Source organism: Benincasa hispida, chromosome 12, assembly GCF_027475165.1.
Source record: "Benincasa hispida cultivar pf3 chromosome 12, pf3_genome.v1.1, whole genome shotgun sequence".
Classification (NCBI taxonomy): domain Eukaryota; kingdom Viridiplantae; phylum Streptophyta; class Magnoliopsida; order Cucurbitales; family Cucurbitaceae; genus Benincasa; species Benincasa hispida.
The window spans coordinates 50,138,199-50,160,878 of NC_143489.1; the positions used below are offsets into that span (position 1 = coordinate 50,138,199).

General features: G+C 35.8%; 2 protein-coding genes across 3 annotated transcripts; one reads left to right on the forward strand and one right to left on the reverse strand.

Moving 5' to 3' along the window:
- Window positions 1-8,823: 8,823 nt before the first annotated feature.
- On the forward strand, window positions 8,824-17,417 carry LOC120067033 (putative phospholipid-transporting ATPase 9). Of its 2 annotated transcripts, XM_039018407.2 has the most exons (12): window positions 8,824-9,212; window positions 9,680-10,194; window positions 11,795-13,152; window positions 13,412-13,522; window positions 13,610-13,886; window positions 14,125-14,213; window positions 14,292-14,400; window positions 14,974-15,183; window positions 15,266-15,391; window positions 15,496-15,594; window positions 15,721-15,912; window positions 16,515-17,417. In XM_039018407.2, the coding sequence occupies exons 2-12, from the start codon at window positions 9,796-9,798 to the stop codon at window positions 17,133-17,135; spliced, it is 3,591 nt and encodes a 1,196-aa protein (XP_038874335.1). In that variant the 5' UTR covers window positions 8,824-9,212; window positions 9,680-9,795; the 3' UTR covers window positions 17,136-17,417. The 2 variants fall into 2 exon arrangements, with proteins under 2 accessions (XP_038874335.1, XP_090164303.1); XM_090308177.1 differs by lacking the exon at window positions 8,824-9,212 and having other exon boundaries at window positions 9,229-10,194.
- A 224-nt stretch (window positions 17,418-17,641) lies between these two features.
- On the reverse strand, window positions 17,642-18,259 carry LOC120067034 (uncharacterized). Its single transcript, XM_039018408.2, has one exon. The coding sequence runs from the start codon at window positions 18,081-18,083 to the stop codon at window positions 17,643-17,645; it is 441 nt and encodes a 146-aa protein (XP_038874336.1). The 5' UTR covers window positions 18,084-18,259; the 3' UTR covers window position 17,642.
- Window positions 18,260-22,680: the final 4,421 nt, after the last annotated feature.

Here is a 22,680-nt window from a genome sequence, read left to right on the forward strand (position 1 = left end):
GGTAGTCGCTGATTGTCGTAAGCCTCGTTGGTTGGTGTTTAGTCATTTCATCAACTGGGTATTTTATCAACCGGGTCGATAAGTGGGTTGTCATAAGCCTCGTGGGTCGTGGGTTGCTCGTGGAAAGTATCATGGGTTGCTGTAAGGTTCTTATTAAGTATCGGGTCAGGAAAGTTTTTCAAATACAGGGTCTGGAAGTTTTTTTTGGGATAGTTTTTCCTTATTTCTTTCTTAATTTCTTATTTTGCCAATCAACAATTTTTTATGGAATCCATAAATTCTAAGAATACAGGAGGGACCATACTTTCAATCACTAATCACAAATTAAATGGAAGGAATTATCTCCATTGGTCATAATCTGTTATGATGTTCATATGTGGAAAAGGAAAAGAAGATTATCTGTCAAGTAAAAATTCTACCCCAGACCAAGCTGATCAAAGATACAAGACATGTAAAGCAGAAAATAATATGGTTATGTCGTGGCTAGTCAACTCCATGACGACAAAGATTAGTGAAGAATTTTTACTCTTCTCAACTGCAAGCGAAATCTGGGAAGCAGCTCATGAAACTTATTCTGACCAAGAAAATACTGTAGAGTCATTTGAAATTGAAGGCAAAATTCATGAGCTACGATAAGGGGATATACAAGTCACTCACCATTTCACTCAACTGTTAGTCTTTGGCAGCAACTTGATGTATTTGAAAGCCATAAGTGGGAATGCACTGCAGATGAAGCCACATTAAAAAAGATAGTTGAAAAGAAACAAGCGTTCAAATTTCTGCTTGGCCTTAATAAAGAAATTGATGAGGTACGTGGTAGAATCTTAGCTATTAAACCATTACCAACATCAGAGAAGTTTTTGCAGAAGTAAAAGAGAAGAAAGTAGGAAGAAACTAATGTTAGGAGTGACTGCAAGCTCTGAATTTGAAGGATCAGCCTTAATTGCTTGAAACCTTGATAATGAGATACGTATAAATACTCATGATAACTGTTACAATCGAAACTAGAACTATACAGGAACTGAGAATCTGCAACGAAAACCAAGACCATTGTGTGAACACTGTAAAAAACCAGGACAGACTAAAGAAGTGTGTTGGGACATTCATGGTAAACCTCCAGATTAGAAGCCCAATGAAGGTGCAAGATACGGAGGTGGAAAATCCTATCAAGCAAGTACAACATCAGAAGGTAACTTCAATCCTATCAAGCAGAACATAATATGGTTACTAAGGAGTAGTTGGACCTTCTCCAAAAACTATTTGGTGAACTGAAGCCTACTAAAAAAACATCAGAAACCAGTGTAACAACAATGGCACAATCAGGTAACTTCCTTTGGACCCTTAATGCAACCAAAGAAAATTGTAGTACTTAGATTATTGATTTTGCTGCATCAGATCACATGACAGGTGATATCTCACTTTAAACTAACTACATACACTGTAACAGTCAAATTACTGTAAAGATTGCTGATGGTACCTATTCTAATGTAATGAGAACTGGTAATGTGTTTGTATCTAAAGATTTGGTGTTAGAAAATGTGTTGCATGTCCCAAATCTTAGATGCAATCTCCTTTCCATAAGCAAACTAACGTTTATGAAAAATTGCAGTACAACTTTCTACTCATATAATTGCATATTTCAGGATTTGAATTCAGGAAAGATGATTGGCACTGCTAAGGAAACCTCGAGTCTCTACATATTAAATGCTCTTAAGCCGCAAGTCAAGGAGTTAGGTCTTAGCAAATCTATTTTTATTTCTAAAGACAATTATGATAGTACATCTACTTTTGTTGCTTCTAAAGATAATTATGATAGTACATCTACTTTTGTTGCTTCTAAAGACAATTATGATAGTACAATAATGTTATGGCATAATCATTTAGGACATCCCAATTTTCTATATTTGAAATGAATGATTCCATATATTTTTAATAAAAGTTCTCAGGTTTTTCAATGTGAGTCTTGTGAAATGGCAAAGTTGGCTTGATCCTCATATCCGGTAAGCACATATAAACCCTCTTATCCCTTTTCTATGACGCATAGTGATGTTTGGGGACCTAGCAGAGTTTAGAATGTAACAGGAGCTAAATGGTTTGTTTCCTTTATCGATGATCACATTAGACTTACTTGAGTGATTTAATGAAAGAAAAATCTGAAGTCACTACCATATTCCAAAACTTGTTTTCCATGATTCTCAATCTTTTTAACACCAAAATCCAAATCTTTCACACTGATAATGCTAAGAATTTTTTAACACTTCCTTGAAAAATTTTCTAAACGAAAAAGGCATTACCCACCTAAGTACTTGTCATAACACTCCCCAGAAAAATGGAATTGTGGAGAGAAAAAGCAGACATCTCTTAGAAGTTAAACCCCCTCCCCTCCCTCCACACCCCCCCCCCCCCAAAAAAAAAAAAAAAAAAATTTTGGGGAGAAGTTGTTCTAACAGCCACCTATTATTAATAAAATGCCCTCTCGAATATTAGGCTTCAAAACTCCCTTACAAAAACTTAAGGAAGTATTTTCACATGATAGATTATTTTCTCAAGTCCCTTTAAAAATATTTGGTTGCATGGTCTTCGTTCAAGATCTTAGACCCAATAGGAGTATGTTAGATCCTAAGACAATCAAATGCATCTTTCTCGGTTATGCTCGAAGCCAAAAAGGATACAAATGCTATTCACCAACCACTAAAAGGTTCTATACATCCATGGATGTAACCTTCTTTGAAACTCAACCTTACTTCCAAAAGCAAAGCACCATTGAACCTTCCACTCTCATAGAAAATGAAATTCTTCTGGAAAATGAAGGAAACCAAAAACTAGATCTCATTGAATAGAGTGCTTCTTGTGTTCCTTATGTACATGAAATCGATGTTCCCAATCAAGGCCCACCTGAATGTAGGAAAGATCCTATAGTCTATACTAGAAGGAAAAACACCCTTGGACGTGAACCAGTACTTAATCAAACCCAACCGAAATGCAGGAAAATCATGCCTCCAACTTCACAACAGAAACACTCACTGAAGACATTGATCTTCCCATTGCAAAACAGAAAGGGGTAAGAACTTGTACAATGCATCCCATCCAAAACTACCTGTCCTACAAAAATCTCTCTCCCAAGTTCAAAGCATTCACAACTACACTAACCCAAATACACATTTCGAACAATGTCTATGAAGCCCTCAAGGACATTAATTGGAAGCAAGCTGTATTAGACGAAATAAAGGTCGTGGAAAAGAACAACACATGGGAAATAACAGACCTACCTCCAGGGGAGAAAACAATAGGATACAAATGGATCTTCACCATCAAATACAAAGCTAATAGAGAAAGAGATAGGTTCAAAGCTAGACTCGTCGCAAAAGGGTTCACCCAGTCTTATGGCATTGACTATCAAGAAACATTTGCCCCGGTGACAAAACTAAATACTATCTGTTCCTTTTTTCCCTAGTAGTGAATAATGATTGGATTCTTCACCAATTAGACATAAAAAAATGCCTTTCTTAATGAAGACTTAGAAGAAAAAGTATATATGGATATACCTACTGGTATAGAATCTACTAAAACCATGAATAAGGTATGTAAACTAAAAAAATCCCTTTATGGCCTAAAACAATCCCCTAGGGCGTGGTTTAATAAATTCTCAAAAGTGGTAAAGGAAAACGGGTACTCGTAATGTCAATCTGAACATACTCTTTTTGTCAAACATTCTTGCAATAGCAATCATCATTGTCTATGTAGATGACATTATCCTTACAGGAGTCCATGAAGAAGAAATAAGAAATCTAAAGCTTCTCTTAGCCAAGGAATTTGAAGTAAAAGACTTAGGCAACCTTAAATACTTTCTAGGGATGGAAGTGACCCACTCAAAAACAGGCTTAAGCATTTCTTAAAGAAACTATATCCTTGAATTAAAGGAAACTAGAATGCTTGGATGCAAGCCCACTAATACCCCAATTGACACAAATAATCACATAATCAAAGAAAACAATCACACAATGGTTAACAAAAATTAGTATAAAAGGCTAGTTGGAAAATTGATTTACCTAACTCACACAAAACCTGATATTTGTTTTGCAGTTAGCTTTGTAAGTCAATTTATGAACAGTCCAATAGAAGACAATATGCAAACTGTGTATAGAATACTCAAATACTTGAAAGGAACTCCAGAAGAAAGATTATACTTCAAGAAATCTAGGAGAAGAAACATTGAAATCTTAACATATGCCGATTGGGCAAGCTAAAAATTAGACAAAATATCAACTTCCGGATATTACACCTTTGTTTGGGGAAATTTAGTCACTTGGCGAAGTAAAAAACAATCTGTAGTATCCAGGAGTAGTGTCGAAGCTGAACTAAGAGCTCTAGCTCAAGGAATATGTGAAGGAATGTGGTTCAAAAGCATCCTATCTGAACTTAAAATCAAATAAGAAGAACCGATGAAGGTACACTATGATAATCAAGCTACTATAAGTATCGTCAAAGACTCAGTCCATCATGATCACATAAAACGTGTGGATATTGATCGGCACTTTATTAAGGAAAGAATAGAAAACAAAAGCATCTCCTCAACTACATGCCTACCAAGAGACAAATTGTTGACATACTTATAAAAGCCCTATTCAAAAATATGTTTGAAGACTTAAAAACCAAGTTGGACTTAATCAACATATACTGCCCAGCTTGAGGGGGAGTGTTGAATATGGAAAGTCTTCTACTTCCCTTGTCCATTTGAAATTTATTCCTTGTAATTTGTATTTATTCTTTCTAGTATTATTCTTACCATATTTACATTTTTTTATCGTTATAGGTCTTTGCCATATTTGGCAAATATAGTTGTGTATATAAGGGATGCTCCCTCTTGTAAAAGATGTAGAAAAAATATTGAGAAAAGTTCAGAATTACAACAAACACATCATGACGGTTGTTAAAAACACATAAGAGAAAAGCACAAAATGAATAACTCAAGAACAAAACACAGAGATAGGCAACCCACTTCAATGCAATATCGCCTACGTCTAAGGCGCAGAGTGTCTGAGAAATATAACTTCACCAATATAGTATTAAGCGATTACAACATTATACTTATCTATAAATAAAGGAATGTTATAGAGACACCTGTAAAGCTTAACCCCTCGAATGATCACCTATGCTCCTCCTGTTGGGGTTGATGTCCTAAATCTCGTAGGATCCTGTAGTTTGTAAACACCTGTATGAACAAACAATTTTGTGATTTATAATGTGAGATATTTTATTCATGTCTGCCTATGAAATATGAGATATTTTTTAACTAAGATCTCTGGTTATCGTTGTAATTTAAGCATGTATGTGGAGACATACAAGTGGATTGTGCTTTAAGTGATAACCTAAATGGTTTGTAGTATATGGATAAATGAGGGAAACCTTATCTTGGTGACGCTATGAGTATGGCCCGCTTTGTAGATGTTACAAGTGTTGTAAAGTGCTACAAATGATCTGATCCTGACCGTTCGTGTATTAGACATACGAGCAGGGATGCTCTACACAAATGAGTTTGTATAAGACCGGACCACGAAATGTTAGTCTCGCTATATAACGTCGTTCATGACAGAGACTTTCATTTCACAAGGATGACCATAGGTAACATGACTTTAATCCTGAGTGAGTTGTGAACTCTTGCCTATGAGGGCGGTCCTTTGATTTGTATGGGTGCGAGTGGCCAGATCGCCGACTCAAACCTACCACTGGGATTCGTCCGATTAGGAAGCTAGGAACTCAGTTATACAAGATGGAATTCACTCTTTCCTCGAAGCATGGGTAAGTAGATAAATTTCTCCCTTAAGGGCTAATTCAGGAGCTCGAACAATGTGACGCCACACCTTCCCTTGGCCCGAGAAGGGTCTACTCATAGTGGGACTATGATGTATTGTTCATTAGAGGAATCAGTGGTACTTAAGGAGTTAAATGTAATTACAGGGGCAAAACGGTAAATTGGCCTAGTTGTACTTACGATCGATTTGTGAAGGGTCATCGTACTGTTGATTGGTTATATCCAATGGACACAGAAATATATCTGTGTGCGAAGAGTGCAGTTGTTGATCTTTAGTGGAATGCCCGACCGTTAATTGATGGTGGATATCGTGATTAAAGAGTTTAGTCAGTTATTTACATACTGTTGGAGCTTCAAGCTACAGGTCCATAAGGTCCTCTTGGTAGCTCAATAGATTCATATTGAGAATCAGTTTTGGGTTAGTTTGAAATGTTCAAATTAACAAGATGGAATTTGATTATATACAATATAATTAAATTAATTAAATTATATGTGATATAGTTGATATAATGTATTTGATACATTATTTGATTGGAGGAATTAATATAAATATGATTTATATTAAATGTCATAAAGGAGAAAAAGAACTATGGTTTATGTGTTGCATATGATGGGATATAGGTTATAAATATAATATGATAAATTAGTTATTATATTTATTTATAATAAATTAATTATAAGATAATTGGTTTTGGTTTTCTCCAATAACCGACTTAGTGGTTGGTTATGGACAGTTTATGGTAACCGGTGGGATAAAGTGAAAATAGTTTTCATTTTGTCAGAACAAACATAGCACGAGTAAAAGGCATCAAGTTATACGATAGCTTGGTTGAGAGAGTTAACGATCGATCGAGGATACTATACAATAGTCACTCACTCGTTAAACAATCGAGTACACAAGTCTATACGATAGACTTCTTCCTTCTCCCACTTATTCGATCATCTACCCGATCGTCTAGTTCCCCCATCCCTCTTCCAAATCCATACAGAACCCACACCTCCTGGATTCTCACACTAAGAATACCAAGGTAGCCTCGTGGTAGTGTCGAGTTTCTGTTCGAAGGTCGAGGATCGAGTTTCACTCATTGCTGATTGAGAATTTTCCAGAGGCGTGTTGCATTCGTGTTATTGGACGTGTTGTTGAGTTCGATCAAGGAAATAATAGAAGGAAAGATTCTTCAAAGGTATGTTTACTCGATCTCTTTGTATTTTATCTTAGAAGCATGTTGTAATTTAGTCCTTGATGCATAACTGTTCTGTTTGATTGTAAATGTTCATGTTCTTTCACAATGGGGTTTGGAACGATATGCTTCCGCTCATTGGTTCTCTAGTTTTAGAGTTCCTACACCTTCTAGATGCGAGATTCCCTCTCATTGAAACTTAGGCTCCCACTAAGTATGTCAATACTAGTAAAGAATCACTTAGGCTCCCCTGAAGTGTGAGACTTCCTTTCAAAGTGTCTTAGGCTCCTCCTAAGTATGAGACTCCCTCTCACCAAAATTTTATCTTTCCTTCTTCAAGTGAAGACCACGTCACTTGATGTACTTAGTTCCCCCTAAGTTTTAAAATTCCTTCCTAAGTTGTAGCATAACGATTCAACAAGAACTTGAGAAAAATTCAAGAACATAGCAGCACAACCTTCACATATGTAAGATTGACACATTTGTAATTTTTTTTGCACAATCACAAGAACAATGACTTCAATATTTCTTTGAAACATCCCACTCTTAAATAAATGCCACATTCCTTAAATATGCATAGTGGGAAAAAGGTAAGGAGACAACCCTAAACAAATTCGACAACACTCAGAAAAGAAAACAAAGAGGGTAGAAGTAACAACCAGTAGTTACCAAATAAGGAAAGAAAATACTATGCAAAATTAACAATTCAACTAGCAACATCCTGTCTAAAACTGCAATTGCAAAGACATACTAAAAGAACATTCAAGAGATAAAATGACAAACCATTTCGAGAACCGCCAATAACAACAGTCTTAAACAAATATATAACCAACACCAAATTCAAGTCTCTAACATAAATCAAAGGTGAAAAGTGTAGGCTAAATTATACCAAATACCCATAATATTTGTATGTGTAAAAAATATCTTTGAACTTTAAATAATTTTAAACATACCCTTACACTTCAAAAAAAAAAAGTTCAATTGCAAAGACATACTAAAAGACAATTCATAGATATTTGGTGTTTAGCCTGTGAATTTTATGAGATTTTAGTTATTAGTTATATAAATTTACATATTTTTAATTAAAAAGAAAAAAAAAAGTTATAACCCGACAACCCAACCTATCCCATCCCAAATTTTAAGGGTTGGGTTGGGTTGGGTTCGAGATTTTATTTGGGTTGCCAATCCAACCAACCTGAAATTTCGGGTTGGTCCTAAAAACACCCTCAACCCAACCCAACCCAACCTATGTACGCCGCTAGTTATATGTAATATATTTTATAGTTAATAATAAATTCGGGTTGGTTCATGTTGGTTTGGATTATATTAGGTGAACCCATGCACTAATCTAACCCATAACATCTTCATTTATTTGAACCCAACCCAACCCAAATGAGTTGATAACCCAATGCAAACTACACGGGTTGGGTTGGATTTTTCTGGGTCATCGGGTTTCTTAAACACCCCTAGTTTCTAAATTTAAAAAATGTGGATATTTATATAATTTATTTCAAAATTAGTTATTTTGGAACTCAAGAAAACTTCAAATAAATTGATCACTATACCAATGCTTTTAAACTTTTTTTTTGTTTTATAATTTAGAGTTATTTATGTAACGGGATATTAATGATTTTTGTTTATGTTGTAATAGTAAAGATATTTTAAAACTTTTTAAAATTTAAGTGTATTTTTATATATTTGAAAGTTTAGGACCATTTTCTAAATAAATCATTAACGATTTCAATCCAAAACTAATCATAAATGTATTTAAAACTTTTTTTGACCTGGATTTTTTTTAATAATTTAACTAAAAATGTAAAGCTTGCGAAAAAAGGAAATTGCTTTGTTGAAAAAAGAAGAAAGAAGAAAGAAATTATATCTAACATTTGTGCCGCATGTGAGATTTCCCGGGAAATGAAATTTAGCAGCGATGAACAGAAGTTTAGAAGAAAAATTGTGATCCGCTTCAGCTCACTCCATTCTTTGATTGTTTCTGTGTGTAGATTCTTTTATATAAGTTGCTGCAAATTTCTCCTGCAATTTAATATTACTAAATTCTTGTTTTCTCCATCCGTTGATACTTTCCGGTAAACGACGGAAAATGGACATGGTCATAACGGGAATTAGACCTCACGCGTAAGGATTTAATTAAACCCCTCTTGGGAAGTCAAAAAAATATCCCTTGAGATGGAATCAAAGTCTTCGTTCTTCGATTCAAGGTATCTCTCTCAACCCCTTCATTTTAATTATTAACTTTCATTGGTTGGTTGGTTGATTGGGAGCATTTATTTAAGCCCCACTTGATTGCTTCTAGATTACAATCCAAGGGTGAAATCAGAGTTTGAATTTTCTCCCTTGGTGGCCAGACCAGTGTTTATACTTTGCCGCTTCTTCCCTGTTTCTTCCTTTCTCCTGTTCTTCCGCATTTCTCTGCCTTTTTTTGATAGGTTGTTTAAGGAAGTTTAGTGGGTTTTCGTTTGAATTGCCATTTAGCTCTTTCTTCCATTCATTGGCTTCAGCTTTTGTGTGATAACTGTTTCTGGGGTTTGACTCAGAGCATTGCCACTTTGATTTTCCTGTTTCTGGGGATTTGAAATTCGTATTTTGGGTTTTTTTCCCCCTATTGGGGTGTTACTGCTGGACATAAATAACCTGCCATTTATCGTTGGAAACTTGTTTTTACCAGGAGGAACTTACATGTTTCAAGTTGGTTTAGTTTGAAGACTTGGGGAATTTCAGCTGGGGCTGAAAGTGGCGGTCTGTATTGGTGTTTGACTAAATTTTGTGTTGGTCCTGGAGAAAATGAGGACTGAAAACCGAAAGAGGAAGCTGCGCCTAAGCAAGATCTATTCATTTGCTTGTGGAAGAGCATCATTGAAAGATGAAGATCATTCACAAATTGGGATGCCCGGGTTCTCCCGGGTGGTTTTCTGTAATGATCCTGATTGTTTGGAGGTTCGAATGCGTAATTATGTTAACAATTCCATCAGGTCTACAAAGTATACACCCATCAATTTTTTGCCCAAGTCCTTGTTTGAGCAGTTCAGAAGGGTGGCTAATTTTTACTTCTTGGTTGCTGGAATACTAGCCTTCACTCCTCTTGCTCCTTTTACTGCTGTCAGCGCAATTATCCCTCTTATTGCAGTCATTATCGCGACTATGATTAAAGAAGGTATTGAAGATTGGCGACGACAGGCACAGGTAACAATTGTTCTCTATTTTATTTGGTTTCATAATCTATATGCATGTTTGTATGTAGATAGTTAACTAGGTATGATTAACTTCGATATTTTTGTAAATATTATCCAGTTTATTATGCATAATGTGCTGAAATATAAGGAAATATCTCTAAGGATGAAAAAGATACTGCTGAACATAAAATAGTCCTCTAGTTTTATTTTCTTTAATGTTAAGATGGAAAAACCTTTTTAAATCTGTTAGGCATCCAAGCTCCTTGAGCAGCAGAAATCAAACAACACAAGAAATAGCCGAACGAGTCCCAAATATCTCAGCAACACTGTTGTGTTGAGACTTCTTCGATATACAGTGATGTTATGAATCCACAATTGAAAACTAAGGATCTTCCCAAATTGGAACTACTGGAAAATCCCTGTACACTCTGTAGAGAGAGAGCTGGTTCTTCCTGCTCATAGACACCAGACTAGTCAGAAAATACCTACTTCCCATTGTCCCCCAAACACCCTTTACTCTCTCACGATCCCAGACTGAGCCCACTTAATCGTTTTCCCTGCCATTCCCCATTTTACTTCTCCTAGAATATGTCGTCTTGATGATAGGAGGTCTCCCAAAATCCTAACTAGTCTTCTAAAGAAAAATTCTTTTTATGACAATGACTGGTCCGATCAGATCTTCTGGAAATTTTAGTTCAATTTGAGGCAATATTAAGGATGCTATAAATACTATGATATATTAAATATATGATATTCCAAATTCTCCTCATGCTGTAGTCAATTGAGCTATTTTCTTCCTTAAGTATGGTCGAAGTCAGTTTAGCTATTTTCTTCCTTAAGTATGGTCGAAGTCAGTTTTCTCATTTAACTTTGTATATAATTGAAAATTACTTTGAACTGTTTTGAGTGGAAAAAGTTTCCAATATTTTTTAATTAAAAAAATGAATGTTGTGACATACAATGAAGATGATGTCATTTATTTCAAAACGTATTGAAATAAACATTTATTATTGTTGTTGTTATTATTATTATTATTATTTTATTATTTTATTATTTTACTCTTAGAATTTTATGTCGTATGAAATAATATTTGTTAAGTTTAAGTGAAAAATTGGAATAAAATTTAAAGAAGTTGAGATGAAAATTTTTAAAGACAAATCTGTAAGAGGGTAAGAATAAATTTGTGGGGCAAAAAGAAAATTGCCTAGTTCTCTGGTACCTGGGTGTAAGTGTTCCTGTTAGGATCAACCTACGTGGAAAGTATGTGCTTTATCCTTTACATTTATAAACATTGTAGGAGTGTATGAGGAGAAATATTTTTGTGTTGGGTCTATTATTATAATAAATCAAAATATGATCTCTCTTCCTGGATCAAATCTATATTTTACCCATTTCAAAAGAAATCGCTATTTTCCATGGAAGATATACAATTGATTTTTAGTTAGTTAGCCTTTTCAACTAATTGTAATAATAATAAAGTGGCATGCCCTTCCTTGCTGAAGTAAGAATTAATTTGTTATTCACAGTTTGTAATGAATCATGATAAAATAATAGACTGTTCTTTGTCAATCTTTGCACTTCCTTGATTTTTTGAGTGGGTGTTTATCCAGGATATTGAGGTAAATAATAGAAAGGTTAAGGTTCATCGAGGCAATGGAGTCTTTGATTTTACTGAATGGAAAACTTTGAGGGTCGGAGATATAATGAAGGTTGAAAAGGATCAATACTTTCCAGCCGACCTTCTTTTAATTTCATCATGCTATGAGGATGGAATCTGTTACGTAGAAACGATGAACCTTGATGGGGAAACAAATCTGAAGGTAAAGCAAGCATTGGATGTAACTGCATTTGCAAATGAGGATTCTAGCTTCCGTGATTTTAAGGCTACAATCAAATGTGAAGACCCAAATGCAAATCTTTATACCTTTGTTGGAAGCATGGACTTTGAAGAGCAACAATATCCACTTTCTCCACAAAATCTTCTCCTGAGAGACTCCAAACTCCGAAACACAGAATATATATACGGGGTTGTTGTCTTTACTGGTCAAGATTCAAAGGTTATTCAAAATTCTACTGATCCGCCTTCCAAGAGAAGCAAAGTTGAGAAGAAGATGGATAAAATCATATATCTTCTGTTTTGCATTCTATTCATGCTGGCATTTATTGGATCTATAGTCTTTGGCGTCATGACTAAAGATGATCTGAAAAATGGGAGGACAAAGAGATGGTATCTTAGACCAGATGATTCTACTATTTTCTTTGATCCCAAGAATGCACCAGGTGCTGCAATTTTTCACTTTCTGACTGCACTGATGTTGTATAACTACTTTATCCCTATATCATTGTATGTTTCTATTGAAATTGTCAAAGTTCTTCAGAGTATCTTCATCAATCAAGACATTCACATGTACTATGAAGAAGCTGACAAACCAGCACATGCCCGCACCTCCAATTTGAATGAGGAACTTGGTCAAGTTGACACTATACTCTCTGACAAGACTGGCACTTTGACCTGTAACTCAATGGAGTTTATCAAGTGTTCTGTGGCCGGAACAGCTTATGGCAGTCGTGTCACTGAAACTGAGAGAGCTATGGAAGGCAGAAATGGTATGCCAATGCTTAATGGTAATGGCAATGGAAATATCTATAAGCACAATGAGGATGCTACAGATACAAATCCCTCTGTGAAAGGCTTTAATTTTAAGGACAAAAGGATTATGAATGGAAACTGGGTTAATGAACCTCATGCAGATGTCATTCAGAAGTTCTTCCGCCTCCTTGCAACTTGTCATACAGCTATTCCTGATGTGGATGAAAACACAGGAAAGGTTTCGTATGAAGCTGAATCGCCAGATGAAGCAGCATTTGTAATTGCTGCCAGAGAAGTTGGTTTTGAATTCTACCAGAGGACACAGACAAGTATATCAATTCGTGAATTGGATCCTAAATCTGGAAGGAAGGTCGAAAGGTTAGTCTAGCTTTGGCATTAAATTTCATTAAGAACCTCTCTTTCCTTTCCTGTTGAACAGTCAACTCTATAATATATTTTATGCGCATGCATGAAATGTGGATTAGCGTGCGTGCCTGATTCTGATTGTTTACTGCATCTTATATGTGCTTGCATTGATAATTATGGATGGTCAGAATGTTTCTTCTCACACTGTTTCTATGTGAATTGTGGCGTTAGCAAGACTATTGCACTACTTATTAATTTTTAAATTTTGCAGGTCATATAAGCTTTTAAATGTTTTGGAGTTTAATAGCGCCCGAAAGAGGATGTCTGTCATAGTTAGAGATGAAGAAGGGAAGATACTATTACTATGCAAAGGTGCTGACAGGTATGTGAATCGTGATCATACCATCTTCATGCAAGTCCTTACATCTACTTTATGTCAATGTATCATCATAATGTGATATCCATGCAGTGTCATGTTTGAGAGGCTTGCGAAGAATGCTACCAAATTTGAAGAGAAAACGAAGGAGCATATCAATGAATATGCTGATGCAGGCCTACGGACCTTGGTACTTGCTTATCGTGAACTTGATGAGGAGGAATACAAGGAATTTGATGGGAAATTCTATGAAGCGAAGAATTCAGTTAGTGCAGAGAGAGACTCAATGATTGATAAAGTAACAGATCGCATTGAAAGGAATTTAATTCTTCTTGGTTCCACAGCAGTTGAGGACAAGCTTCAAAATGGGGTGAGTGGAATGCTTAGGTTTATCAATGGTTTACCATTTTTCTTGACACTGTGATTTGGGGGTGACCTAATGAAGGATTCCCTCCATTGGAGGTTTGAGAGGGTCAGAATATGTTTTACTCTTCTATATTTGAGTCCTTGTTCCCTTCCATCCTTTTTCGTAAGCCTCTTACTTTCTTGACTCTGATATCATTGGACTTGAAATTGAACCTTTTCCACATTTCCACTGTGCTTACTAGGTCCCTGAATGCATAGACAAACTTGCTCAAGCTGGGATTAAGATCTGGGTTTTGACTGGGGACAAGATGGAGACTGCAATCAATATTGGGTATGGCTTTCTAAATAATAAAATTTCCTTCATGTTGGTGACAAATATTTTTACTCACCCAAGACTGGAAATTTGCAGTTTTGCTTGTAGTTTGCTTAGACAAGGAATGAAACAGATTATTATCACTCTGGAGACACCAGAAATTCAAGCCTTAGAAAGGACGGGAGACAAGGATCTGATCACTAAGGTAAATCTATATACAGGCCACGGCCTCTTATTACCTGCATAATGAATTTTAGTTATTCTATTATTATTATTTTTTAGTTCACCATTATGCGGAGTGACAGATTTGAACCTTTGATTTATTGGTCAAGGATTCATGTTTTATATCAATTGAGCTATGTTCATGTTAGCTATTTTATTATTTTATTATCTTGATTGAAGAGTCTAATGTGAACTGGCGGATTGGCGGTCTACTCCATTTTTATTTTTTTACAATGCCATTAGCTTTTGACAAAAAGGCAAAAATGAAAACCCAAACATACAGGAAATAGGCCTAAGAATGTCAGCACTTAACTTTAATATCCTGAATTATAGCAGCATTTTTGTTTATGTTAGGAAACGTTAATATAAAAATAGTTCCAATTTTTGGTAACTTTGCTGTGTAGTATGGAATATACATGTTGAATCTAGTTTTTCTTTACTGAGGAAGTGATGGAGCTGTAGTGTTGGAACTGAGAGGAAGTTTCACAACGTGGTTCTACATAGTTTAAATGGTTAAATTGATAGCATGTTCTTAGGATTTCTGATGATCTTTTAGGCATCAAAAGAAGGTATTGTCCACAAGATAACTCGGGCAAGATCTCAGCTCACTGCATCAAGTGGAAGCTCTGAGGTTTATGCATTGATAATTGATGGGAAATCACTTACTTATGCTCTAGAGGATGATGTGAAGAATGCATTCCTTGACCTTGCAATTGGATGTGCGTCTGTTATTTGTTGTCGCTCATCTCCAAAGCAAAAGGCAACGGTAATTGTTTAGATCTCTATCTCAATGTTTGAAAGCGTCATTTCAAATTTCATTGTCTCAACAATGTGGAAATAAAATTCAGGTCACTAAGTTGGTTAAACTTGCAACGGGGAAAACAACATTAGCAATTGGTGATGGTGCAAATGATGTTGGGATGCTTCAAGAAGCAGATATTGGAGTTGGAATCAGTGGTGCCGAAGGGATGCAGGCATGAACGCACCTATTATGCTATTTGTGCCAAGTTATTTACTTTAGCCTTTTGTTCTGTATCTAATATTTTCTGTTGCATTTCGTCACATTTGATCACCTCAGGCAGTCATGTCGAGTGATATTGCAATTGCTCAGTTCAGATATTTGGAGCGTCTTCTACTTGTGCATGGACATTGGTGTTACAGGAGATTATCATCAATGGTAATTCCATTCACCAAGATGGATACTCCGACTTTCATATATAAAACTTTTAGTCAAATCTTATTTTCAGAAAGTAATTTTTCTCTCTTCTAACATCTCTTATTTGCCGGCTTTTCTTTTTGGCAGATTTGCTACTTTTTCTACAAGAATTTCACATTTGGTTTTACGCTTTTCTTATATGAGGCATACGCTTCGTTCTCTGGACAACCTGCATATAACGACTGGTTTATGTCACTCTACAACGTCGTGTTCTCATCTCTGCCAGTTGTGGCTCTCGGGGTGTTTGACCAAGACGTGTCTGCAAGATACTGCCTCAAGGTAAAAATGTGCCATTCTTTTTCCTGGTTTTGTGGGGGGGCTATTAATTCCTAGTTCTATAGTATGCATGTATGCATTATATATACACCTAGAAGACCATTGCAAAATAATAATAATTATACATTATGAATTCTCAGCACCCTTTGAAGGTTGAGGATCCCATACTGAAAAATTCTAGGAACCTCACATTCTTTATAAAATAGATGGGTCATTTCTCTCATTGCCAATTGATTTTTTGAGATGGAGTCTTATGTTATCTAATATGGTATCAGAGCTCATAAAATCCAAACGGGTATTTGGTCTAATAAAAAAAAAAAAAAAAAAATTGGGATCCGATCAATAATGGTGAATCCAAAAGAGGTACCATCTTGAGGGGACATGTTGAGGATCTCACCTTGAAAAATTCAATGGACCTCACACTCTTTATAAGATAGATTGAAGACTCCTCTCATACCATTTGGTTTCGATAAGACCTCATATTATCTAATATTGAAAATTTAAGTCTGAAATAAACTAAAACTAAGCTTACATCTCACTTTATCTTTAAAAGATAGTTTCCGGTCTGATCGACGTATTCTAAACCCTTGCATTTGATGTGGCAGTTTCCTATGTTGTACCAACAAGGTGTGCAGAATGTCCTGTTCAGCTGGGTTAGGATACTCGGCTGGATGTTTAATGGTCTGTGTAGTGCGTTGATCATTTTCTTTTTCTGCACAAGTGGAATGCAGCATCAAGCATTTAATCCCGAAGGGAAAACCGTGGGGAGGGATATTCTCGGAGCAACGATGCTGTCATGTGTTGTTTGGGTTGTCAACTTGCAGATGGCACTCTCTGTTAGCTACTTCACTTTGTTACAACATATTTTCATCTGGGCTTCAATCCTTATCTGGTACCTTTTTCTGATGATATATGGAGCCTTTCCTGCCAGCATTTCGACAAATGCATATCGCGTGTTTCTCGAAGCCCTTGCTCCTGCTGCATCTTATTGGGTTCTCCTGATATTTGTGGTGATCTCTACTCTCACTCCATTCTTCATATACTCAGCATTACAGTTGAATTTCTTTCCCATGTACCATGAAAAAATACAATGGATAAGGCACGATGGTCAGGGGCAGATAGATGATCCCGAGTTTGTCAATATGGTCAGGCAAAGCTCGTTGAGACCAACAACTGTGGGCTTCACTGCTCGGTTGGCAGCCAGAATAAGAAGAGAAAAATCATAGTATGTTCTTTCTCAGAGATGCAGATTGATTGCTGTATGTTTATATTTGGAAGTTGCTACATTGACTGATTTGTACAGATGCATCAATCTGCTTTGTGATGCAATGATTGGAAAGTTATTATTCTTGGCTTCCTCGTAAGGAAGGATTTTGTTCAAAATTATCATGTACTTTGTACAATAGACAGCTCAGAGATCAGCTATAGTTCATGTCTTTATGCCAGAATAATCAGCTGCCCTCCTTGTGGTTCTTTAATTTTATTTCAATATAATTTTTTTCCTCATAGATTCACAGACTATTCAAAGTTTGTGCCTCTCCCCCTCCCTCATATACAAAAGAAAGGGGAAAAAAAGAAAGAAAAGAAAAGAAAGAAAAAAAGGTTTATGTACTAGGTTATGCCTTTCTTCCTCTCTTTGCTTATGTTAGTTATTTCTAATGTATTGGTCACTTTTTTCAGGAAAACAGCAGGAAATGAAGAATGGATATAAATAGAGAAATAGAAAGGCCATCTCATGTAGAAGGAATTACTTGAATTAATTGATACTGTACATTTGTAGGACTATATTGCTGTTCATCTCTGCAGGAACCTGAAATTGAATTACCATGTCCCCAAAAGCTTCCAAAACCAAACTCTCCTTTCTCATGCAAATCCTGCATAACCTTCTCAATCTCTTCCATACAACTCAAGCCCAACCCATTTTCTTCACTTCTCATACATCTTCCATTACTAATTCCTTTAAGCTTATCTCTATAATCACTACCCTTTTCTTTCCCTACCATCTTTTCCTCTTTTTCTCTCATTCTTAGCCTTCTCTTTGCAAACTCTCTAGTCTTTCGAACGAGTTTCCACGGAAGCTTGAGTAACAAAAGGAGAACGATCTGCAATGCCAGGCATTGGCAGCAACAGCATATGACAATGCAGTCGGCCGCTAGCGTGTTCGTATCTTCCATGGTTGCGGAAAATGGTTGAAAGGAAGGGAGCGATGGCAAAGAAGAACATGATAAAAAAAGGAAGACATTGCTTGTTGAGGAATTAGTTCCCTGTCTTGAAAATGGATTTGGGTTAAGGGGAGGTATTAGAAAGGGTAAAGCAAAGATGATTGATATGTGGTTGGGAATGCAAAGAAAGTAGCAAAATGGAATTTTCCTTTACATCATTGCTTAACTTCAAATCTAACTTTTTCTGTAGCATCCATATGGGTTTGACAGATAAGATTTGGTAATGTTAAAGTTGAAGAGCAAGGCAAACTATATGCCTTTCCTTTTGGGGTCTCATGGACCAAGACTGCCAAATCTAAGCAAAGTCTGGATTCTAGAATCATAGAAAAATGATACTTTCCTTCATAAGCTTTCTAAGATCACCTTGATCAGCTCATGATATGTCAAAAAAAAAAAAAAAAAAAAAACATGAATTATCCCAAATATCCATTTATTTGAACTTTGAAAAATATTTTCCAAAACTTTTTTTTTTTCTATTAATTCGAAAACATGTGATAGTGGAGATTAGAATGAAGATTTAGAATACATGTTTTTACTAGCTATAATCTAGTTGATCATGACTATTGAGTATCTGAGAATCTAAATTTTGTTTAAGAGTTAAACATAAATATCTAAAGATAAACTAAGTGGCTTCTTGAAATTATAAAACTAATTAAAGAACAAGTAACTCTGGACTTATTAATCTTTCTTTTTTAATTTTTTTTTTATCAGAAGTGATTTTATTTTAAAATGTAAATGTTGGAATTGAATGATATCAAGAAATTGAAGATGCGCCACAAGTAATATGCATTTCAATCATTAATAATAGAGTAAGTTCTTGCATTTGAATTGGTTTTGAGTAATATTTGGTTGAATTTGTAACGTATGGTTCTTTTTATTCTTTCTTTTTGTGTACTTAATTCAAGCCTTGGAATGCATGTTCTCAAGGTTTAATCTTCAGCTTCACATTCGTTGATCTTTGTGGGTGGATATTGGCTGGATCTTGTTAAATTGGTGTTATCTCATATACAGTGCTCAAATAATTATGGAATAAATCTACTACAACCACAAGTTTTCTTTTAAAAAGTCTAAATATAGACTTAGTAAGAAGTATTTTTTAGTGAGGACTAACGTCGAACATGTGGATTTATGTTTGTTCCAACTAATCTAGTAATGATGTTCTACTCAGGTTCACAGACCAAAGTTTAACGATGTTCATATGAAGTTTCAAAATATAAAGAAAACAGAAAAATAGAAAGTTCAGTGACGATGGAAGTTGAGTGAGTGTGTACTGTGAAGAAGTAGGATGAAAATATAAGAAAAATATGTAGATGAGGGAAGTGGGATTGAGATGAATACCATCAATCTGTTGAACATAATATCAAGTTTTCGTTCATGTTCATAACCAAAGAAATCCTCCACCTTTCGGTGAGTTAGCTATACATTTCATATTTCTATGATGCATGCTTTAGGTTATTTAAACATAAAGTTGTCTTTGTCTCTAAAGCTACTTCTTATTTTGATTAATGAAATCCACAACCACTTACTCTCTCGAGTGGTTAACTATTACCACTTGATTCGATTAGTTAGATGGAATCAAGAATTAGAAATACCAATGCATTGAGCAAAATGAACTTCTACTCTTATTATGTTCGTCAGAAAGATGATAACTCACCCCAACCCACTAATGATTTAGCTACTCAGGGTAAAAGAAGAAGTAAAAGTATTATAGATGATGAAAGAGATGAGTTCATGTTTTATAAATTAAAGAATAGAATAGAGAAAAAGAAAGATGATGGAGGAAAAATAATGCACAAACTTCCAGTGACAATGTCTTGCTCAGCCTGCTTGAACTTGGGTATGCTTCTTTGCTATGCGGTAGTGGTAATGATGGATGGAGGAAGAAGATGACTCTCTCAAACTATCCAGTTCACGTCGTGAGGGTTCCAAGAAGGATTTATCTGAATTCCAAGGAAAATGAATGATTTACCACCGACTCCCCTCTATCTTTCAGGGTCACTGCTTATATAGCTAGACGCGAGAGAACATTCCCTGCCATTCAAGGTCACAACACAGACGTGTCAGACAACTTTTTCACATTGCTCGTTGCAGTTGTCGGTGGTCCCTCCATGCATTTGAGGTTACTTCACCAGCTAAGTTGAAGGAGTTGAAGGCTCAGTTGTAGGAACTAGTAGATAAAAGCTATATCAGGCCTAGTGTGTCACCTTAGGGAGCGCCAATTATATTTGTGAGGAAGAAAGATGGCACCCTTAGGTTTTGCATTGATTACAGGCAGTTGAACAAGGTAATTATACGGAATAAGTATTCATTACCTCGTATTGATGACTTGTTTTATCAACTGAGGGAAGCATCCGTGTTCTCCAAGATCGATTTGAGATCGAGTTATTGTCGGTTGAAAATTAGGGAATCAGATGTCCCTAAAATAGCTTTTCGGACTAGATATGGGCATTATCAGTTTCTGGTTAGCCATTTGGCATAACTAATGCCCCAACGATATTTATGGATTTGATGAACATGATATTTCATCCATACTTAGATCAATTTATAATTTTTTTTTATAGATGATATCCTAATTTACTCTTATAGCAGAGAAAAGCATATAGAGCATTTGAGGATAGTTTGGCAAACATTACGCGAGAAGCGGCTATATGATAAATTCAACAAATGCGAGTTCTAGCTCAACCAGGTGGTGTTTTTGAGGCACGTAGTGTCGGGCAGGTGTTAGCTTTGATCCTTAAAAGACAGAAGTTATAGTTAAGTGGAAGTATCTACCTCAGTGACATAGGTACGTAGTTTCCTCGGGTTAGCAAGTTACCACAGCAGGTTTGTAGAGAGCTTTTCAAAAATAGCCCTTCCATTAACTAGTTTAACTAGAAAGGATGTGAAGTTTGAATGTATAGATAGTTGTGAACAAAGTTTTCAAGATTTGAAGCAAAGATTGGTGAATGCACCAATCCTAACCCTTCCAATTCCAGAGAAAGAATTTAAGATTTACTCTGATGCATTTAGACAGGGGTTATGATGTGTGTTAATGCAAGATGGAAAAGTAGTAGCATATGCATCTAAACAATTGAAGAAGCATGAGGGTAACTACTCTACTCGTGATTTAGAATTAGCAGCTGTGGTATTGGCACTGAAGATTTGGAGACATTACCTATATGGTGAGAAATGTCACATCTTTACAGAACATAAGAGTTAAAAATACTTTTTTGATCAGAAGGAACTAAACCTGAGACATAGGCGATGGCTAGAGTTAATTAAAGATTATGATTTCACCATTGACTACCACCCAGGTAAAGCTAATATGGTAGTAGATGCTTTGAGCAGGATGTCGAGCTACTCTAGAGATGTGTTGAGTTCTCTAAGGGGAAGGTTATTGTAGGAACTTAGGGGAGTTAATTTAGCACTGATAGTAGACCATTTGGGAGAAATGATAGCTCATTTTCCAGGTAAGGCCTACATTAGTAGATGAGATTATCAAAGCTCAAACAACATACTCTACCTTATATAACACGTTGGGATTATTTAACTACTATGTTTATAGAAGCAATAACCGTAAATGGTCCAGAACAGTTGGAAAATATTCAAGTACCTAAAAGAGCCAGCTATTTTAGAGTAATTATGTTAGAGTTGAGTCGTAAAGCTTCTCATCTGTTATGGCTTGGCCCTTTTATGACGGACATTGGGGCATAGACTCCCTTCTTCTATATTTTTAAAGAAAGAGAATTAGCATTAGTTGAAGAAGTTAGTCAACGATAGAGATCATACTATGTTTTTTAGACAGGTTGGAACCTTGATGAAGGGATGCAGGTTATGTAATCTTAATAATGAGGTATTGAAGAATGCAATGCTAGAAGAGGCCGATAGTTCAGCATATGCTATGCACCCAGGTAGCACTATGATGTACAGGACATTAAAGAGGTCTTACTAGTAGCCTAGAATAAAAAAGGATATAACTAGTTATGTAGATAGATGCTTGATCTGTCAGCAAGTTAAGCTAGAGCATTAGAGACCTGTAGGTTTGCTTAACCCACTTCATGTACCTAAGTGGAAATGGGAACCATATGACTATGGATTTTTTTTTTTGGCCTACCCAAGACACCTAGTGGTTACGATGGTATTTGGGTGCTTGTTAATGACCAAAAGGGCAAAATTTTTGCCGATCAGAGCCACATCTATCCTTGATCAATTAACTAAAATGTATGTTGATTGAGTTATGAGCCAGTTTGGGGCTCCAATATCCATTGCATCAAACAGGGATTGTTGGAATGAAAGGGTTCACTTTGACCGTTAAGAGTAGGTAACCCATTCCCTGTGTCTTTGTTTCTTCCTGCTGCACGAGATTCGACAGTTGGGATGATTGTGCTATCACTAATATAACTCGGAATGGATAGTGGAAACTCTCTCGGGCTAGTTGTGATTGGTTGGATTCGTGTGTGGTATAGGAATAACACTTGATATTATTAGAAATACCCAGAAAATATCATTACCTCAAAGTTCTAGCCTAGTTTACAGAAGGCGTTTGGTACAAAGTTACATTTTAGTATAG

Excerpts from the sequence above, each read along its gene's own strand:
- LOC120067033 (XM_039018407.2), top strand. The coding sequence starts at position 9,796 with ATGAGGACTGAAAACCGAAAGAGGAAGCTGCGCCTAAGCAAGATCTAT. Across the intron at positions 10,195-11,794 it reads ATTGGCGACGACAGGCACAG|GATATTGAGGTAAATAATAG; the intron begins GTAACAATTGTT and ends GTGTTTATCCAG. Across the intron at positions 14,401-14,973 it reads ACAAGGATCTGATCACTAAG|GCATCAAAAGAAGGTATTGT; the intron begins GTAAATCTATAT and ends ATGATCTTTTAG.
- LOC120067034 (XM_039018408.2), bottom strand. The coding sequence starts at position 18,083 with ATGGAAGATACGAACACGCTAGCGGCCGACTGCATTGTCATATGCTGT.